At 42.1% G+C, this 21,576-nt stretch overlaps 1 protein-coding gene and 1 long non-coding RNA gene across 3 annotated transcripts in view; one reads left to right on the top strand and one right to left on the bottom strand.

The window, feature by feature from the left end:
• Positions 1-21,576, bottom strand: part of STPG4 (sperm-tail PG-rich repeat containing 4) — a 43,780-nt gene that overhangs the window by 906 nt on the left and 21,298 nt on the right. For both annotated transcript variants that reach the window (XM_039245915.1, XM_039245914.1), the window contains one exon: positions 2,340-2,444. In XM_039245915.1, coding sequence (XP_039101846.1) covers positions 2,340-2,444 — 105 coding nt within the window. The remainder of the gene's footprint in view (positions 1-2,339; positions 2,445-21,576) is intronic.
• On the top strand, positions 6,218-10,228 carry LOC120241008. Its single transcript, XR_005530809.1, has 4 exons — positions 6,218-6,376; positions 8,752-8,901; positions 9,215-9,440; positions 10,169-10,228. It is a non-coding gene; the product is annotated as an uncharacterized LOC120241008 (long non-coding RNA).

Raw genomic sequence — 21,576 nt, 5'->3', positions numbered from 1 at the left:
CTCTGAGCTGGCAGTCAGCACAGAGCCCGACGCGGGGCTCGAACCCACGAACCGCGAGATCATGACCTAAACGAAAGTCGGACGCTTAACCAACTAAGCCACCCAGGCGCCCCTTTGAGTACTAATTTTTAAAAGTCACGTTTTCATTTGGATGAAATTCTTGGAAAGATTGTTTTGCTGATTATTTAAATGAAGCTTCTCTTCCATAGTGATCAAATGCAACTGAATGTCATGTTCATAGAGTAAAACAAAGACTTTGATTTCGTAGGTCAGTGTTTCCCAGGCTGGGGCGCATCTACCTATTCTTGGAGCCCAAAGGAATTTTATCTTGGGCCTGTTGGACAAACACGAGTGTCTCTGTGTGTGGTTAAGGGAAGGGTCTCAGGCTTGAGTTCGAGTCCTAGTCCCACCGCCAATGGGCTGGCGTGCCCCTGGACCAGGTGCTTCCAGAGCCTCACCCATCAGATGAGGTAATGAGGTTTGCCGGATGCCCCCAGGACAGACAGCACCACACTAGGCCAGGCAAGAGCTCTGCAGCTTAGCTGCCACCACTATTATTATTCTCTCTTATCATGTACTTGTCATTTCCATCCTTCTTTGCAGTTTGTTATCTCTTCAAGAGACAGGGAGGATGGAAACAGGATTACCCTGCAAGTGGGACAGAGCGGTCAGCCCAGAGTGGATGAAGTCAGCTGCATGCAGAAGCCACTGTAAATGACAGGATGTTTTGCCTGCCAAAAGCGGAGGAGCAGCCTGAAAATCTAATCAAGGCCTGGCCAGACGTCAAAGGAAGCTGAAGCCTTTATTAGTGCTATTAATAAGGAAGCAACATGCATGTGGAGTCCTGGAGAGCCAGCCCACAGAACAGGAGGTTTGTGGGCCTCGGTCTCACAAGGCTACCCCTCAGGAGGCTACCGGTTATGGTTCTCAGACCTTGAGCACATCTGGCTCCATCCCCCAGTCCTGATTTCACTGTCACCAAGCAGACTTCTGACTGTCCTTGGTTTCAATGAAGAGTTTCCTATGTGGGGAGACACCCCCTGGAGAAGCGGCCCCAGACACCAGCCCCGTTGCTGGACACTTGTAAATTAATACTATGTCTTCTGGGGGGCGCCTAGATGGCTCAGTCGGTTAAGCATCCAACTTCAGCCCAGGTCATGATCTCTCATGATTCCCGAGTTCGAGCTCCACATCGGGCTCTGTGCTGACATTGCAGAGCCTGCTTTGGATCCTCTGTTTCCCTCTCTCTCTGTGACCCTCCCCAGCTCTCATGAGTACTCTCTCTCTTTCAAAAATAAACATTAAAAAATACTACACCTTCTGACTTCTCTACCAGCTTAACTGATATGGTTAGCATAACCCCAACTTCCTGAGGATGTTCAGTCCTATGAGCTCGGACAAAAATCTGTGTCTGGGTCATGGTGACACTACTAGGGTGTGAGGATCTGCAGAAGGTGTCCTCCACCTCCTGCTGTTAGTCTGTTTTTAATTTCACCAGCAGGGACTCCCCAGTATTCCTCCAGATAAAGACCACACTACCCCCCACCAGATCGGTAGCTCTGCAGCAAGATCATGAAGACACTGGCCTGGGACACCCACCCTTACTTGATGCCCCAGGCAGAATCTGTATTTCTGTCTCCCCAACCATCTCAAATAAGGCTACACACCAGGGAGTTCTGGGACTCTCAAACTAGAATGAAGATTGGGAACAAGACCACAGGAATTAAAATTGTCAGCACTTAAAAAAAAATTGCCATTGTTCAAAAGCACCATGTTATGCTTTTGCAATTTCTCTTGGTCTTCTCTAGGCCTCTGAGGATTGAATACTCCCCAAATGGTACTTTCTTTGTACCTCTCAATGGACTTGAGCCTCTCCCCTGACTCTCCGGAGTTCTTGGAGGCAGGATGATTGCTCATGTCTTAATGGTCCCCTCTGGTTCAGTAATAATGTTTCTGCTCTGAAGCCATACACACAGTCCCGGAAAGCCACATACACAAAGAATAGTGGTTTTGGATGGCTCGGCCAGCCACTGCCTACTGCTTACCTCAGTTCATTAAACATGTTTCCCCATAGAGCATCCAGATCAGATCGTTGATGGCTAATTACTATGCTGGATGCTGTCAACTGGACCCATAATTCCGCCACAGTCTTTGGGTCTAGAGTCACTCTGAGCCTGAAACAGGCTGAGGGCTTGCCAGATTTTTGAACTCTTCCTTAACAAGCAATTGGATACATATATATATATACACTAGAATTGTATAGAACTATAACATGGCCGCACTGCCTTCCCCCAACCCCAGCCACAAAACCTACAGCCATAATCTTTTAGAGTACTTACAGAACGGGTAAACAGGAATCGAGGTACTCTGGATTGAAAACAAGAAGTAACAGAATTTGCTTGAGGTATTTTCAAGTCATAATGACCTGGTCCTGGGCCTTCATGCTATAGAAAAAAAAAAAAAAAAAGAAGAGTGTTTTATAACTACTAATATTTGTTATATTTCATTGCTTTATTTGCCTTCCACAAATAAACATATGAATCACTGTGATATGGTAGAAAAATCCCTAGATTGGGGGTTGCAGTATATCATTAAGGTGTGCCCTGGCACAAGTCATTGTGAAATGGGGATAAGACCTGCTTTACCTGCTTTACTCGCCTTGTGGATTAAGTGACCCGTGCTAGTTTCCCTCTCTCCTGCCTGTGCCCCTCCCCCCACACTGGCACACCTCACTCCATACTTGTCCTTCTGACTGGTAATAAGGATTTCCTGCTTTGGGCTGCTAGCTTTATAAAACACACTTATTCTTTCCTATGAATATAGTATGTGTTATCTAAGTCCAAACAAGTATTCACAGCAGTTCACTGATAGAAGTACAATGCTATAGACATTAACATAAAATGAACACAATTTTTGAAAGACAATCATCCTAATAGAAAAATTAGGAAAAGGCAAGTTACAAAGAGGAAATACAATTGTTCAAGTGAGGAAATGGCAGGGGGTGGGGAGAGCTTTAATCCCATGAATAACCAAATAAATTCTAATTAAAACAATGATGTGATTCTTGTTTGGGGGTCTAAAAAATTCCTGAAGAAAGAAGAAAGGCAGAGTGGGGAAGGAGAGAGAGAAGAAAAGAAAGAAAGACCCAAAATTTTAACCACCGGCATGGGCACAACTATATTCTTCTGGTGCAAGTGTCAATTTGATTAGCATTTCTGATGTGCGATCTGGCAAGATATGAAACGGCTTGAAAACATTTATGCCTACCCAGAGGAGAGAAAGGAGACCAGTTACCACATTGCTGCAGGAATCCGAAGACAGATGAAGAGTCCTGAGCCCAGATACAGCAGGGAAAATGGAAAGGGCCCACACATTGCAGTGGATAAGGTGGACAAAATGTTAACTTTTTTTTTCTGGAGATTCACTTTTTCTCATTTCTCTCCTGTTTTCAAATACCTGTGTTATCTGACAGAAATGAGTCTTTCTGGCATGATGTCTTCGATCTGTTCTTAAATAATGCAGGGACCAGGGGAAATGGGTGTGAGTACACATTGGCCACGAGCTCTAATTGTCATAAGGGTGCATGGAGGTTCGATGAAGTATTGTGTCTATGTGGTATATACTTCTAAAGTTTTTACAATGTGAAGTTACAGACAACGTATATTTATATTTCAGATCCAGCAATTCCACTTTTAGGAATTCATCCTAAGAAAGCAACTGAGAATGTATGCAAGTATTTCACCACAAAGACATTCACTATAATGTTGTTTCTAAAAATGGAAAATTGGAAATAAACTAAATGACCAGTGATGCGTGCCTGGCTAAATACACTGTGATTCTTCCATCCAGCTGTCTGGTGATGAACTGTCAAGGACACAAAAGCTACTCTCTAATATTGCTAAGTGCAAATGCAAGCTTAAAAAAAAAAGTACATAAAAACACAGGGAATGGAATGTTCACTGACTGTTTTCTCCAGGTGGCAGCGTGTTGTGTAAAAAGAATGTTATTTTTCTCATCTGCATTTTCTAATTTTTCTTCCATGGACTTGAGTGCTCCTGAGGTATGAAAAAAATTGTACCTAACATATGGATAAAGAATATGAAAAATGGGCAAAGGGAAAAAAGACAAAATGAACAATAACTCATGTCTTAGAGTAGAACAGAGAAATGTGGGGGCGCCTGGGTGGCTCAGTTGGTTAGGTGCCCAACTCTTGGTTTTGGCTCAGGTCATGATCTCACGGTTTGTGAGTTTGAGGCCCACATCAGGCTCTGCACTCATGGTACAGAGCGTGCCTGGGATTCTCTCTCCCTCCCTCTCTGCCCCTTCAGCGTGTATGTTCGTTCATTCGTTTTCTCTCTCTCTCGAAATGAATAGAGAAACTTAAAAGAAAAGAAAAGAAAAGAAAAGAAAAGAAAAAGACCAGAGAAATGTGTCCTGTAAGATCTATGTCATAGGTAAGGCTGGGCCACCAATTAGCCCATCATATTCAGCAGAACAAGTGCCCAGGTGCAGACCCTTCAAGGATTTAGGAGCAAGGCTTTCCCTTGTTCACTCCCGTGGGTGGCAGCTGCCATTCTCAATTATCCCTCCATGAATGGAGTCTGTTATTAACAGTCAAGCACAAGTCTAAGAATCAAGGGATGGATGTGCCTCATAATTTTATGACTCACAGCAGAGACATGAGAACAGCAATGTTTTGAAACCGGTGCATACATGGGACAGAGATCACTACCCCAGTGAGGCTCTCTGTGTGGAGTGACCTCCACACTCCCACTGGAGAAATCCGAGCTGCCGTAAAAACCAGAGCATAGAAAGCCAGGGACTCTGACAGGAACAGTCTGTGTCACCTTCCCTTGGTTTGGCCAAGAGAAATACAGTGCTTTGAAGCCAGAGCAGTAGCTGGGGAAAAAGATGCTAAGTGTGCTTCATTGACTTCATGCCTACAGCCATCTGCAGAATGGCCAAGAAATGCTGCCCATGCCCTCTTGCCCCCCAGCCTGATGTGGCTTACGTTTCTAAGCCCCAAATCATGAGCTCCTTGGGAGTCCAGGTGCCAGGCCTGGCAAAGCCCTGGTGTGTGCCTGTGCACCCAGCAGCCTCCCTATATGGGTATGGTCATCTAAATCAAAGGGCCTAAAAGTTGGGGCAGAAAGAAGTGACTTCATGCTATTTGCCCCACGTGTCAGATGGAATCTTTTAAGAAGGAACATTAGGGAAGTGGACACAGGCCCAAGTTCATATTCCAGAAGTCAGAGGAATGTTGTTCTAAGTGAGAAGTAATGGTTGGGCCAGGACCTTGCAATGGGCAGGGAGCAGTTCCGGCACAGACCCCACTTCCGAGGACAATGTGAGTCGGCAGAGCAGAAATGGAAGGAAGCGGACATGGTCTAGGATGGCTCAGAATGTGGGTTGAGAAAATGGATCCAGTTCAACAGGAGGGTGTTTAAAACAGGAACACTTGAATGGCAAGAACAACTTCAACCAACCAGGAGCTATAGAGATATTACCTTCAACCTTAGAGGAGTTTATCCAGGGAGGGATTCTTTTTATCCCAAAAGGTAGTGAGGAGCTCAAATGGTGCTGAGTGAGAGCTGAGCTAACTGTCTGGCTTCAAGACTCTACCCCAGCCCACATTGTATCCAGCATGTGCTAGCTAAGTGTGATTTCAGGGGGCCAACGGATGGTACCAAGGGTTGCTTTCCACTTCCTGTAAAGGGCTCAGAATGGATGGGTCCTATTGACTTTTCTGCAGTGCTCGTGGGAATCTGTCGTACCATAAAGAGCTTCTTAGTGGGCAATAACTCTCAGTAACATTATAGGCCTTTGGTAAGCCCTGCCATGCCTCTACTGAACACACTTCTCTGGGACTGGGAGAGTGGGGCGGGCTAATCTACGACACACTGCTCTGGAATTAAAAGGTGTTATCTCTCTGGGACATCCCAGAGCAGCAAAATTCCAGGCATCTCTGAAAGACTGTGTGAGGGTAAATTAAATTATCCAAAATTAACATGTGTTGAATTGTGATCTCCTCAAAATTCACAAACCCCATAAATTTGTACTGTGTTGAACTGCAATGAATGATATCCTCCCCAAAATTCATAGGAACCATGAATCACTAGTACCTCAGAATGTGACCCTCTACGGAAATAAGGTCCTTGCAGATGCAATTATGAGGTCATCAGGATGGGCCCTAATCCTATATGCTGGGAGTTGGGAAGACAGTGGTATATGACTGTCTCCCAATATCTATTGTATCCCTTAGTATTAGAAACATTTTAAAGTGGGCACATGTCTAACCAGAATGAAGACTAAATCCCCCAGCTTCCCCTGAAGCTACATGTGACCGCGCGGCTAATTTCTAGCCAAGAGGACAGAGGTGAGGAGATATGTACAAATTCCAGAGCATCCTTATGGAGAGGGCAGCTTGTCCAGCTTCCCTGCCTTCCTGCCTGCTAACTGGTCCCATTGAGAGTTCTTGGCTCCCTGGGACCATGGGAATGAAAGCCATGCTCAGCAAGCAGCATGCAGAAATGTGATGCTGCAGAATTGCCCCACCCTGGCCTTAAACTGTCTACTGCAGGAAATGTACACAAGACAAAAGCCTGTGCTTCTCTCATTTATAATGTTGCTATTTGGGGTCTCTATTCCTGGCAGCAGAACTCAGTCTTAATTGACAAGATGGATATGTGGCCTACTCTCATGGGGCTTATATTCTAGTAGGAAATATACGCAGTAACAAAAATTATAACAAACATGTGGCATATGACACAAAAGGGCATACAGGATGCTATGGGAGAGCATGTAAGAGGGTAAACTGATCTGGCCTGAGAAACCCTTAGCGAAGTACAAACGAGGTAGGACCTAAAGAATAAAGAAGGGGTGGAGTCTGCGGGCAAAGAAGCTAGAGGAAGGATCTGTGCAGAAGCAGTAATAGGGGGGCACCTGGGTGGCTTAGTCGGTTAAAGCATCTGAGTCCGGCTCAGGTCACGATCTCATGGTTCGTGGGTTTGAGCCCCGCGTCAGGCTCTGTGCTGACAGCTAGCTCAGAGCCAGGAGCCTGCTTCAGATTCCCTCTCTCTCTGACCTCCCCTGCTCACGCTGTCTCTCTCTCTCAGAAATAAAAAAAAACATTAAAAAAAATTTTTTTAAAAAGGCAGTAATAGGAAAGGTTAGGGAAAGCTACCCAGTGAGGAATATGCCATTCATTTTAACCATTCAAACAAATCCACTGCATCACAGAAATAAAATAAAATGTGCATAGACTCCTGTCAAAAAAATTATATGCATATAGTTAGGGACCTGAAATTAAACTTTCTCAAGACAGTTACCACTTGGGTGTTTTTCACACATTTATGAACACTAAGAATCGTTTTACAATTTAACTGCAGATGCAGAATGTTAAATGTCACCCTTGTATTTCCAATCTCTGCAAGTCGTCTGCCTCTGATTTGCAGCTTCCAGGGCAGCTCTCCAGCCTGGTGTGCAGCAGGCTCCCTGCCACCCACCGCAAGCTCCCCCAGGCCCTCACCACTGCTCATCCCTGCACCGTCTGTAGCTCACATACCCACCCTTATCCAATGCTCACAACAGCCTCACAGGGGAAACGTCATTCCCTCCATGTAACAGATGAGAAAGTGAGACTGGGTAGGCCTAGAAACTAATGCTTCAGCAGTTCAGTTGTGGGAGCCAGAGCCAGTTACTTATCTTGCTTTTCATCGCTGAGAGGTATCGGTGCTTAGTTTTAAGCTATTTTTCCTTAAAATCACAAAGCTAGGGGTGCCTGGGTGGCTCAGTGAGTTGGGCATCTGACTCTCGATTTTGGCTCAGCTCATGATCCCAGGGTCACAGGACTGAGCCCAAGGTCAGGCTCTGTGCTGAGCATGGAACCTGCTTGAGATTCATTCTCTCTCTCTCTCCCCCACCCCGTTCCTCTCCCCTGCTCATGCTCTGAGATAAAAACTATAAATAAAATCACAAAGCTAAAGGGGACCTAGAAAGAGCACACAGTCTATTCCCACTGATCCTAGGCACAACTTTCAATGAATCATACTTGAAGAGAGAAAAGGTCAGAAGCCAAATTTATGGCCCCAAATGTCTATCTGTACACATGTAAAACACAAGTAATAAGCAGCATAAACTGAAATTATTAGATGGGGTAGGAAAATGATCTCATCCAAATTTGGTGACATGGGTATAATTGCTGGAATACATTGCTCAAGAAAGAAAAAAGGGATGCCTGGGTGACTCAGTCAGTGAACCATCTGATTCTTGATTTCTGCTCAGGTCATGATTTCATGGTTGGTGAGTTCAAGCCCCACGTGGGGCTCTGTACTGACAACATGGAGCCTGCTTGGGATCCTCTCTCTCCCTCTCTCTCTCCACCCCACCCCTCCTCGTACTGGAAGGAAGGAAGAGAGGGAGGGAGGAAGGAAGAAAGGAAGGAAAGAAGGAAAGAAGGCAGGAAGACAGGTGGCCTAGCAAGGAGAGTGGAATCCTGTGTGGAGGCAGGCACAGAGAGAAGCTGGAGCTGCCCCTCTAGAACTCAGCGGGAGGCATGAGGCAGAGCATATTCAACCCAGAAAATTCTAGAATTCTGTGATGATCTACAAGTTCACAGGAGAAAGCAGGGAGACATGCATGCTGTTGAGCAGGGTAGAAGCCAAACTATCAGGCCCAAAAGTTACTCATGTTTGCCAAATTAAGAATTGACCACACCTCTGAAGTGTAGCTCGGTACTGTTTATGTCTGCAGAAAGGAGAGAAACACTGGCAGTCTATGTTTCCTGATAGAGGCCATGTGGGCAGGCAGCACGGAGCGATCACAAACCTGCCCACCATGAAAGTGCAACTTTTACAGGAATGCATGTTCCAGGGCCCGCTAGGCAACGCAGCATTGCTACAGGTATTCACTGGCCCATCCCCCCCTTTCTAGATGATGGGGGGTGGGCACCAACGTTAGAAATCTAAGGCACGGAGTGGTGGTGGTGGGGCGCCTAGGTGCCTCAGTTTGTTAAGCATTCCCAGCTTTGGCTCAGGTCATGATCTACCAGTTGACGGGTTAGAGCCCTGTGTCCGGCTCTATGCTGACAGATCCGAGCCTGGAGCCTGCTTCAGATTCTGGGTCTCCCTCTCTCTTTCTGCCCCTCCCCCACTCGCTCTCGCTCTCTCTCTCAAAAAATAAACATTAAAAGAATTTTTTTTTTTTTTAAATTAAGAAAGAAAAACATAAGGCATACTTGCGCACAGGAACTTCGGGCCGAGCTCGCAACTCCTGGTCATGCGATTGGTCCGGGGCAGGCATGTGACTATCACCTGGCCAATCCAAAGAGCCTGCATTTTCACATGCCACACCAGGTGGTCAGGCAGGTAGGTGTGCACCTGGGACTGCTCATGGCCCCTCCTACCAGCCCATAATCAGAGTGTGCCCACAGCTGGGGAAAGGTAAATCAGTGGCAAACGTCCCAGAGGCTGTGTGAGCCAATAATTCTTCATCCTTCTTTTATGTTTTAATGTTTTGCTTACGCTAATTCAGGATAGGCGTCTGTCACTTGCAACTGAAAAAAATCCTACTGATTATATGCTTTTTCCTATTCCCAGTCAAGATGCTGTTGTAAGAAAGAGCAGGACATTCTTTATACTCGCAGCCGAACAGGGATATATGACTCTGCTGGTGTTCATACCACTAGAAAAGTTGCACAAAATTTTTAAAAAGAAAAAATGCCAGGATATCTTTTAATAAAAAAGCCCTAGTACATCTTTAGCTATATTTGAAAGGTTATATTTTTCCAAAAATGTTACCTACAAGTGAACTCATCTTTGAGGAGACTGAGCCTGGGACCTGCTTTAATCATCTTTCAGATTCCATTCAAGCAGAAATCCATTTGTGTTCGGCTTGATTCAATCCGACCGTGTTGACTAATTATTTTTCCTTGTGGAGTTTTTAAGGTATCAGCTTAGTTTCTAGTTGAACTAATTTCGTAAATGCAAAAACAGTTGGACTGATTCAGCATTCTGTCACAGTGCTAGTTTCAATGCAGAGTATGCCACAGACTACTATGCCCCTTTCAAAGTGCTCTTAATTGTGACTACAGCAGACAAATCATATAACGCCCATTCGTATCTGCACACACTCTTTCCTGTTTATCTAATCCTTTCCTTATTCTTTACAGGCTTGTCAGGCTTTAAGAAATACAGAAGCATCTTGAAATATTTGTGACATCAAATAAAAGTAACCCATTTTTGTTGACATTGTAAGATTCTATTTCCTACTGTCAGGAAAGGTGTGCATGTCTGCATTTTCACTGTCTATACAATTGTGAGAATTAGAAACTGTAAAGAATCTGCTCAGCAAATCCCTATAAGCTCCACATCATATGAATGACTGCAGCCTAATTAAGTAGTCGTTAAGTGGAGCTATTTTTATTTAAGTAACAAAATATTTTGGGGGCACCTGGGTGGCTCAGTCAGTTGAGCGACCAACTTCAGCTCAGGTCATGATCTCGCAGTTTGTCAATTTGAGCCCTGCATCCAGCTCTGTGCTGACAGCTCAGAGCCTAGAGCCTGCTTCAGATTCTGTGTCTGCCTCTCTTGCTCTCTCTCCTCTCTCTCAAAAATAAACATTTAAAGTAAATTTTTAAGTAACAAAATATTTTTATGTTGACCAATTTGATGGCTCTTTTCCACAAACACTAACTCTTGTCTGACTTCTGAAAATTGTATTTTGAAAAATTATAAAAGCAATCAAAAGAAAGGAATTAAACAATCACCCTAAATCATCACACCTCGGCATAGCCAAAAAGCATTTTGGTGCATTTCCTGTTTTCTTATACACACAATTTTTCTTCCATTATTTTAATCATAGTATATGTACCAATTTATATATCGCATTTTCCCCCTACACGTTAGATCATAAACATTTTTGATGCTATTTTGTGATTTTAACAGTAATTGTTTAATGGCTATACAATATTCCTTTGAGTGGATATCTAATATTCTTTTAAAATTATTTCCCTTTTGGGGCACCTGGGTGGCTCTGTCAGTTAAGCGTCTGACTTTGGCTCAGGTCTTAATCTCACGGTCCATGAATTTAAGCCCTGTGTCGGGCTCTGTGCTAACAGCTCAGAGCCTGGAGCCTGCTTCAGATTCTGTGTCTCCCTCTTTCTGCTCCTCCCCCGCTCACACTCTGTCTCTCTCTCTCAAAAATAAACATTAAAAAAACATTATTTCCCTTCTGCTGGATGTTAAGTTGCTACTGTTATCTTGCTATTATAAGTAATCCCTTCATGATATCTTTGTCAGATGATATTTCTGTATATAAGACTATTACTTTAAGCAGGCTTTCTCAAGAAGGAATCAATAGCCTACAAGATAATATACTGCCAAACTGCCTGGGGAAAAAAGACTTAGAAAAAAGCATCTTTCTTAGTCTTCTTTACGCAGATGGGCATATAAATAAAGTCATCAGTGGCCCCTATATGTTCCAAGAAGTTGTGCAGAATCTCTGAAATCCAAATGTGAGAAGATAGTCCACATTTGGAAACACATTCAAGAGGGAACAAAATTCATGCAATTTTTTTGGTGAGTCAAGAGTTTTATTTGAGTCATTTTTGAAAGCACTTAAATTAATTAAAGGGAAGATATGGAAACCAACTTGACAATAAACTATTTGCAAAAAAAAAATTAATTAAAGGGAAGAGTGAGGGGAGGAGAAACCACAAATGACAAGTTTTACTTTGTCCAATTCTCTTGGAGAAGAATGACCAGGATTTCTTGTAGTTTTCCTTCTTTAAAAAAAATCCCACTATGAGGCAACTGTATCTTTAGGTCTTGGAATTTGTGGGGCTTGGTCATTATTATCAAGGTGCTCAAAGGCAGCAGAAGTTGCCAATACAATTCTTATTATGGCACAAAAAGGCCCTTTTTACTTATGGCAGACCATGTCTCCTGGCATTGATCTCAAAATGCTCACATAAATCTTCTCACAGTCTTTACTATAGACAAAACAATCGTGCTGATCCAAACCAACTATTATTTCAACAATAACTGAAATAGACAATGAGTATACAACCTTACATTGGTAGTTTGATCTAAAGATTAAACACCATTTTCCAAGCCAACAAATCCTTTCCCTGACAACTACCTACACTTAGGGGACAAAATGTAATTCACCAACTGGGCCCCTGACACAAACAAGAAGGCTGTGTTTTCTAACAAGTTCCACAAGTTTCTAACAGCTCCACTACACTGAGAGGCCTATAGGGGCATATGATCCTAGAGGATTTTCAACCCCAAGGTTAATGTACTTTTTACAACTAAAAAATCATGTAGTGATCAGCTAGGCATTCACATGGTCATCTACTTGTTTTTTAATTGGTGCTCCTGGAGATGTTAGGCGTGAATGATGAACAAATTTCAGTGGGCTACTTTTCACAGATGATGGAAAGAGAGGAGGAGGAGATGCACACCTGTATGTATCCATCTTTTATAACCTGCCGCATTCTCAAAAGGGTTTAGAGTGGCTCAGTGAATATCTGTAGGTCATATTATACTACACCAGATCTACAGGTCAGATTTCTGGTGACTATAGGTTTCAGGTATACCAACAATGAGGCAACCTGTCCTAAGTCAACAGGGCTCAATGACACCACAACCTTACAGTGCAACCATACACAAAACACATTTCAGAAAAGTTAAAGAGTTATAAGGTTTAAAAAAAAATTTTTTTAAGTTTATTTATTTATTTTGAGAGACAGAGATAGTGTGAGCAGGGAAGGGGTGGGGAGGGGGGAGGGGAGAGAGAATCCCAAGCAGGCTCCAAACTGCCTGGGCAGAGCTGGACGTGGGGATCAATCTCATGGTTTCTGAGATCATAACTTGAGCCAAAATCAAGAATCAGACACATAACTGACTGAGCCACCCAGGTGTCCCTAAGAGTTGTAGGTTATGTTTTTTCAAATCAAAACACCAAATACATGAAAGAAAACATCATGTCTCTGGAGGGAATATTTTAAATAGTGGAAAAAATAAGAAAAAGTACATAGATTTCATTCATTCAACACATTTTCTGAGCAATGTCCTAGGCTCTGGATATTGATGAAGAAGACAGTCCCCCTTCCTTGGAACCTACATTCCAGAAGGTGATGATAAACTCTCTAATTAGACGATACAAACATTTTACATTTTGAACTTCTCTCTAGGGATGCCTGGTGGCTCAGTCGGCTGAACCTCTGTCTTCGGCTCGGGCCGTGATCTCATGGTTTGTGTGTTTGGGCTCTGCATCGGGCTCTCTGCTGTCAGCCTGGAGTCTGCTTCGAATCCTCTGTCCCCTCTCTCTCTACACCTCCCCTGCTCACTCGCTCATGCTATATCTCAAAAATAAACATTTAAAAATAAGTAAATAGGGGTACCTGGATGGCTCAGTTGGTTAAGCATCTGACTTCGGCTCAGGTCATGATCTCACAGTTCGTGGGTTCGAGCCCTGAGTTCACCTCTGTGCTGACGGCCAGCTCAGAGCCTGGAGCCTGTTTCAGATTCTGTGTCTCCCTCTCTCTCTGACCCTCCTCTGCTCACACTGTCTCTCTCTCTCTCTCTCAGAAATAAGTAAAACATTTAAAAAATTTTTTAAATAAATAAAAATAATAAACTTTTCTCCATATAAAAACACAAAATCCCTGAAAACCCTCAGCAAATACAAGTGCTAATATTTTTTCGCTATAGAGTTTATACAAATTAACAACAACAAAAAAATGGTAAAACTCCACCCACAAGATAACTGGGTAAAGACTATGACCAGAAAGTATGTAGGAAGGACCTCAAGTAACTGATTAATAATTAGAATGTGTAGTCTCACATCCTACAGATTAAAATAATGAGATGCCATTCTTTTTTAAAAAAATTTTTAATGTTTATTTATTTCTGAGTGAGAGAGAGACAGTGAGAGCAGGGGAGGGTCAGAGAGAGAGGGAGATACAGAATCTGAAGCAGGCTCCAGGCTCTGAGCTAGCCGTCAGCACAGAACCTGATGCGGGGCTTGAACCCACGAACTGTGTGATCATGACCTGAGCCAAAGTCAGACGCTTAACCGACTGAGCCACCCAAGCACCCCTCTATTCTTTTACTATCAAATTAACAAATATTTAAAAAATAATGATAAACAAAATTCATACCAATTTTATGAAATGGGCATTCTTTTGATTGCTGGTAAAGATATAAATGAATGTGATACTTTTAAAAAAGGTTTGGCAATCTAGATCAAGAAGCTGTATATAACCTCTAACCTAGTAAATACCATTTGTGATAATCCAGAAAAAAATGATGCTCAAATTTAGAAAAGACTTTATGCATTCAGTCTTATGTTAGCATTTGTCTTTTGATCGGAGTATTCGGTACCATAGTCTTTGTATAACAAAATTGTGATGTAAACAAAGTTGTCATAACACAGAAGAATTCTCCAATAAGCTGACCTCTTACAAAATTATATTCTATTCAAGGGGCACCCGGATGGCTCAGTTGGTTAGGCGTCTGACTTCAGCTCAGGTCATGATCTCAAGGCTCATGGATTCGAGCCCTGCTTCAGGCTCTGTGTTGACAGCTCAGAGCCTGGAGCCTGCTACAGATTCTGTGTCTCCCTCTTTCTCTGCTCCTCCCCCACTCACACTCTGTCTTTCCTTCTCTCAAAAATAAATAAAAACATTAAAAAAAATTTTTTTAATTAAAAATTATATCCTATTCAAGCATCCCTTCCCGCTTAACACTGGCATCCACCATTGCAGACAGGACAGTGTCTTTTTGAGTCAGTTTCTCCCCATCATTCCTAAATGATATTTAATAATATATCACAAATAAAGTACAAATCCAATTTAAAGTGAAAATGCACATTTTACCCAAAAAATGCAAGATTGCATGAAGTCACGGAAACTGATGAAAAAGTACCTAAATCACAGGAAAGGTCTTTGATGGACCAATGAGGACCCAGCAAAGTTAAGCTAGCTAACAAGAAAAAAGAGACGATGAATAGGATTGTGACAGTATTGGCCTTTCAGTAAAGAATGATTTCAAATGTCAGAGGAGGTGCCCCTGGGAAAACTAATGACACTTCAAATAATATTTTTCTAAAATTTGTCCTCTGTGATTTCATTAGAATGTGAAACATGAAGTGAAGGACATCACTATACTATTATAAGATATTGTCAGAAAAACTGAACACAGTCTCCTCTTTAACTTAGGAATTAGTGCCTACTTGCAATTATAGGATATTTTCCTAATTTTTAGTCCAATTTAAAAAAATGGTTAATATTAATTTACTTATTTTTGAGAGGGGGTAGGGTCAGAGAGAGAGGGAGACACGGAACTCAAAGCAGGCTCCAGACTCTGCGCTGTCAGCACAGAGCCCAATGCGGGGCTCAGGTACACAAACTGCAAGATCATGACCTGAGCCAAAGTCAGATGCTTAACTGACTGAGCCACCCAGGTGCCCCTAGTCCAATTTTTTAAAGGAAAGACCAAATCAAACTTTTTTGACTACTTTGAGATTTTGATTCTACTTAAAGTGAGTTCACATTAGTGGGTCAAGTTCTACCGGGATAATGAAGGCTCTTATATATGGAATAAATGAAAACAAGATTGACCATCAAGAGGGAAATAGTTGAGTAAATTATGATGTGATAACTTGATTATTTACCTAGTAAAAATAAAGTTTAAAAGGATTTATAATAATATAAAGTGAAACATGTGCTAAGTGAAAAAAGGATACAAAATTACCATGCACCATGATCACAACTATGTTTTCATTTTTTTCACAACTATGTTTTTAAAACTGCAAAGGAAAAAGGAGAAAATTAACATTATTGGTTGCATATGAGCAATGACAAAAATTGTAAACAGAATTTTCTGTATGTTCCAAATTATAATTTATTTATTTTTACTCTAACTTTATATTTTTATATATTTTACTTAAATTTTAAGACATTTTATTAAATTTATAGAGAAGCCTAGTTTTAAACATCAATGGGAACCAAAAGCCTTATAATGAAAAACAGAAGTCTGACCTCATTCCTCTCCAATTGCATTCCCTAAGACTACAGGTTTTTGTGTTTTGTTTTTAAGAGTGTGTAACAGCACAGGATAGTGAATGTGAATAACACTATACTGATTCATTCACACAACTAGCACTCTTAGAAGCACCTTTCACACATATATCTTAGGCATACATGTCTCTGAGCAGGTTCTAAAGAGCCTAAGGCAACTATTATTAACTATTTTAAACTGTTCTTATAGAAGTGATCTTATCACTAAATAGTTCGTTCATACTGATATTTCTTAATTTATACTTTAGAAATTATCTATTCATGGCCTCCCGGAATGAATGAAGATATGGCACTTGCCCTATCCACTATTCCTCTCTCCTCATCTGCTCAAAGCAGCATTTTATTTTTTTCTAAGTAGCATTTTAAATCACTAACCAATGTTTACTAAATAAATATTATTCCTTGCAGAGCCAAGTTACATATTATGATACCTTTTCTTAGACGGTCTTCTGTTTTACCTGGGGTTAATGAGCACTTTGTTTTTTTCACCTGCACATTTTGCTATATGTATTTTCTTAATTTTTCCCATCATATCAGCTGTTCTTAAATCCTTTTCTTCTTAAAAACATTCCTTCTGGGGTTCTTTAGTTTCTTTCTCAATGTGGATTGGTTTCCCCCCCACCCTGCTGCACAGTGGTCCACCTGGGACACCTTTTAAGTGCTCTCCCAGGCTGGACCCACCTTGTCCTAGAGCCCACATCTCCCTCCTGGATTCACTTCTTTGTTTTGCTGTATTTTATCACCAGTGACCTCTTTAAAAAGAGTATTTGGGAGGCATTTTTTTTCTGAGTTTTTGCATGCTAGCAAATGTCTTTATTTTGTCTTTACAATTGACTGTTTGGCTGAACATAGAATTCTAAGTTGAAAAGAATTTTCCCTTTTTTCTCTCTCTGTGGGTGCTAACTGGATTTTAAAAAATCTTCCCTCAGGGTTCCTGGGTGGCTCAGTCAGTTAAGTTCAATTCTTGATTTCAACTCAGATCATGATCTCACAGTTGTATCCAGCTCTACACTGAGGTTGGAGCTAGCTTAGGATTCTCTCTCTCTCTCTCTCTCTCTGTCCCTACCCCCTCTCTAAATAAATAAATAAATAAATAAATAAATAAATTTTAAAATGTATTAAAAATCTTCCTTCTATTCCCTGTGTTCTGTTTTCAACCAGTTTTCCAACCTTCTGTTTATTTCCATCTCTTATTCGTGTTACAGGCTTTTCACATTTGTCTGGTGGAAGCTTAGGTATGTGGCTGGGATGTGTGGAGATCAGGCAAATGAATGGGGAGCCAGTCTGTTTCCTGAGGTTCCCTCAATGTCAGGAGTGGTTCTCTTTCCTCTAGGCTCATTGAGTTTTTCCAGAGGATAAATTCTACTAATCTTTTGCTTGAGGGGCAAATGTCCAAAGAGCAACATTTTACATTAGAAGAGGAAGGGAGCCTTCAGACTTAAATTACTCTCTGCATACAGTTCTGATTAATTTCCTGGTGTTCAACTAATTCCCTGTTTTACCTTACTTCCCCAAGTCCCAAGCCTCCCTGCAGTTCTAAGAGACAAACAGGCTCCCGTCCTCTCTGCACCATCCCCTGCCTGCTTCGTAATCTGTGGCTTCCTCTACTTTCTATTGTCTAAATATTGTTGAAATCTCTTGTCTGCAGTGTTTCCCTTTTTTTCTATTTATCCATGCCGATTTATTTATTCTTTTGCTACCATTTTATTGCGATTTAAGAGTGAAAAGAGATTGATGTTTGGCCAATTTGCCATATTGAGCAGGAAATCATATATTACTTTTAGAATAGAAAATATAAACTTCAAAAGCAGGGGCACCTGGGTGACTCAGTCAGTTAAGTGTCCAACGTCAGCACAGGTCATTGTCAACACTGATACTGGCCTGCTTCAGATCCTCTGTCTCTGCCCCTGCCCCTACCCCTCCATTCACGCTCTCTCTCAAAAAAAAAACAGTAAAAAAAAAAAAAAACACTTTAGGGGTGCCTGGGTGGCTTAGTCGGTTAAGCGCCCGACTTTCGCTTAGGTCATGATCTCGCGGTTCGTGGGTTCGAGCCCCGCATCGGGCTCTGTGCTGACTGCCAGCTCAGAGCCTGGAGCCTGTTTCAGTCTGTGACTCCCTCTCTCTCTGACCCTCCCCTGCTCACGCTGTCTCTCTCTCTCTCTCCTAGATATAAATAAAAAACATTAAAAAAAAATTTAAAAAAAAACACTTTAAACTCAAATAGCTATTATTACCATAATTACATAAAGTACAGATATATAAATTGATATTCAAATTTTCTACATAAACCAGAACTCCCACCTATTTAGCATTCATTCTTGTAGTTTTTCTCTGAAACTATGAGTACTTTGACAGTTCTGACAAAATTGGATCCTCTCGTAAGACTCAATCGATCAAGAATAAAATAGATCATAAATTTATTTTATAAAGAAAATGTCTGTAAAAATTCCCAACATAGTAACTCTTTGTGAATTTTTTTTTTGCAGAATGCTTTTATGGCATTATCTTTAGGTTGATATCAAAATATCAAAAAGTGTAATACACATATTTTGTGCACAGAACAAACAGATAATGATATAAATATCTAAAAACAGGAACCCCTGTTTTCAGTTCCTTTTCTTTATCTCAGGTACTCTAATTCTTGTTGTCTCATCTATATTGCTGGAGGATGAGGGGATCTCTTAGTATGAATTGGATCAATATATTTCTCCTTCAAGAGGTTTGTTTGTAAAAGAAGACATGTGAGGGGCACCTGGGTGGCTCAGTCCATTAAGCATCTAACTCTTTGATTTTGGCTCAGGTCATGATTTCTCCATTCATGGGTCTGAGCCCTGCATCAGGCTCCATGCTGACAGTGCAGAGCCTGCTTGGAATTCTCTCTCTCCCTCTCTCTCTCTGCCCCTCCCCTGCACATGCTCGCTCGCTCTCTCTCTCTCTCAAAATAAATAAATAAATAAGCCACATTTAACAATAAAACAATAATAAGAGGACATGTGAAAAGGGGGGAAAAAAACCCTTTACAATTAAATCAAGAGTGATATGTCTTGGAGCACCTGGCTGACTCAGTTGGTTGAGCCACCGACTCTTGGTTTGGACTTGGGTTGTGATCTCGTGGTCGTGGAATTGAGCCCCGCATCAGGCTTGGAGCTGAGCATGGAGCCTTCTTAGGATTGTCTCTCTCTGACTCTCCACTTACTCCTCTCCTTTCCTCTCTCTCCCCCCAAATAAATAAACATTAAAACAAAAAGAGGGGTCCCTGGGTGGCTCAGCTGGTTAAGCATCTGCCTTTCGTTCAGGTCATAGTCTCACAGTTCGTGGGTTTGAGCCCCATGTCAGGCTCTGTGCCTCCTGAAGCAGGAGCCTGCTTCAGATTCTGTGTCTCCCTCTCTCTCTCTGCCCCTCCCCCACTCGCTCTCTGTGTCTCTCTCTCAAAAATAAACAGTAAAAAAAAAAAAAAAGAATGGTGCATGTCTTATGTCTCAGATCTTAGGCTTTTATATCAAAATCCTTTCTATGGGGGCACCTGGCTGGCTCAGTCAGAAGAGCATGCAACTCTTAATTTTTTTTTTTAACTTTTTTTTATTTATTTCTAGGAGAGAGAGAGAGAGAGAGAGACAGCGTGAGCAGGGGAGGGTCAGAGAGAGAGGGAGTCACAGACTGAAACAGGCTCCAGGCTCTGAGCTGGCAGTCAGCACAGAGCCCGACGCGGGGCTCGAACCCACGATCCGCGAGATCATGACCTAAGCGAAAGTCGGACGCTTAACTGACTAAGCCACCCAGGCGCCCCAAGAGCATGCAACTCTTGATCTCAGGGTTGTGAGTTTGGCCCCCATGCTTCAGTAATTCAGAGATTACTGAAAAATAAAATCTTAAAAAAAAAATCCCTACTATGGAGTTTCAGGCATTACTGCAGTGGGCAGGGAGGTCTAAATAAGAATTTCCCTTCTCTACCCCTCAACTAATAAAGGCTTCGTGAAAAAGCCTTTGGATCCAAAGGCTGAGAAGACAACTAGCACTTTGGTTTCTTTGAGTTTGGCTTAGCACACAGGCTCTGAAGGGACAAGTGTGGGTGTCCCTTTCCTCATTCAAGCCTTTTCTTTACTCCTGCCCTTCTCTCTTTCTTCCACCTGGAATCAGCACTTGCTAAGAAGCATACAAGTCAATGTATTCAGAAAGTTCTGGAGATGGCCAGAAGGAAGAAGGTACATGTGCTTCTATCAACAGATAATATTAAACTTGAGTCATCAGTGTCTAATTTTGGGTGCCAAGTCGTGCGTGCTAAGCCATTTGGTCCCACACTAGTTCCTGTGTGCTTGTGTGGGTACACCTTGGTTGGATTACTGACTTTGCTTTTTCATTTTTTCGGGGGGGGGGGTGGTTATTGACTTTAGAGTGTCCTTGCCCTTCAAGAGGGAAGGGAGAGCACTGCTAAAATGTCTCATTTGCATTGAATACTCAACAATACCTACCTGGCATAGGGATCTCACACATAGAGTCACCCAAAAGAGATGCATAGAGTAGATGAAAGAACTTCTACTGAAGTCAGCTAGACTCAGCTGAGTCTAGCTTTTTACAAAGAGACTTTGCTGAGAAAAGACTGGAGGTTCTAATATCCTAAAGGTGTTCCAAAGAAAAATACGGCCAAATAAGAAAAGCCAGTGTAGCAAGGCTCCCAGCTGAAGCCTAAGCTGCATCCATCCGTTGTTAAGGAACTTCAATGATCAGGGGCTAACAGGCAGGCTGGCAGATGGACATCTCAGGAGAGAGAAGCTTCTTGCATGTGAACTTATCCTACTGCAAAAAGGGTCCAACTTGGGCCCATAAACGAACCTTAGTCATCAGTGAGGAATGGTGACACCAGAGACAACCCGTCTCCCACTTGGATTTGACCCCAGATCAGCTGTAAATGTCCAAAGGCACTAAGCAAGTCACTTGATCATGCTCACGCACTAGGCAGCACAGTTTAGAGCCCAGGTTTTGAGGTCACTATAAACGGGGTCTAAATTGTAGCTCCACTTCCTAAATAACTGTGTGACCTCTGGAAACTAACTTCCATTTCCTGACCTGTGGGATGGAGATGATAAATATTATCCCACCAAGTTGCTGTGAGGATTAAATGCATCTGCACCAGAAAACACTCAATGAATGATGGTGGTTATCACCATCAAAGCCAGCCCTAATAGAGTACAGTTGATCCTTGCACAGCATGGGGGTTAGGGGCAATGGCCCCCAAGCAGTGGAAAATGCATGTATAACTTTGGACTCCCCCCAAACTTAACTGCTAATAGCCCACTGTTGACTGAAAGCCTAACAATAACATACATAGTCAATTAGCATGTATTTTGTATGCTGTATGTATTATATATACTGCATTCTTACAATAAAGTAAGCTATAGAAAAAATGTTATTAAGAAGATCATAAGAAAGAGAAAATACATTTATAGTACTATACTGTATTTACTAAAAAAAAATATCCACGTATAAGTGGACCC

Source organism: Hyaena hyaena, unplaced genomic scaffold (assembly GCF_003009895.1).
Source record: "Hyaena hyaena isolate Hyena2069 unplaced genomic scaffold, ASM300989v1 scaffold_274, whole genome shotgun sequence".
In the NCBI taxonomy this organism is placed as follows: domain Eukaryota; kingdom Metazoa; phylum Chordata; class Mammalia; order Carnivora; family Hyaenidae; genus Hyaena; species Hyaena hyaena.
Note: the sequence above shows the minus strand (reverse complement) of the source record. Positions and strands in the feature narration are given on the sequence as shown.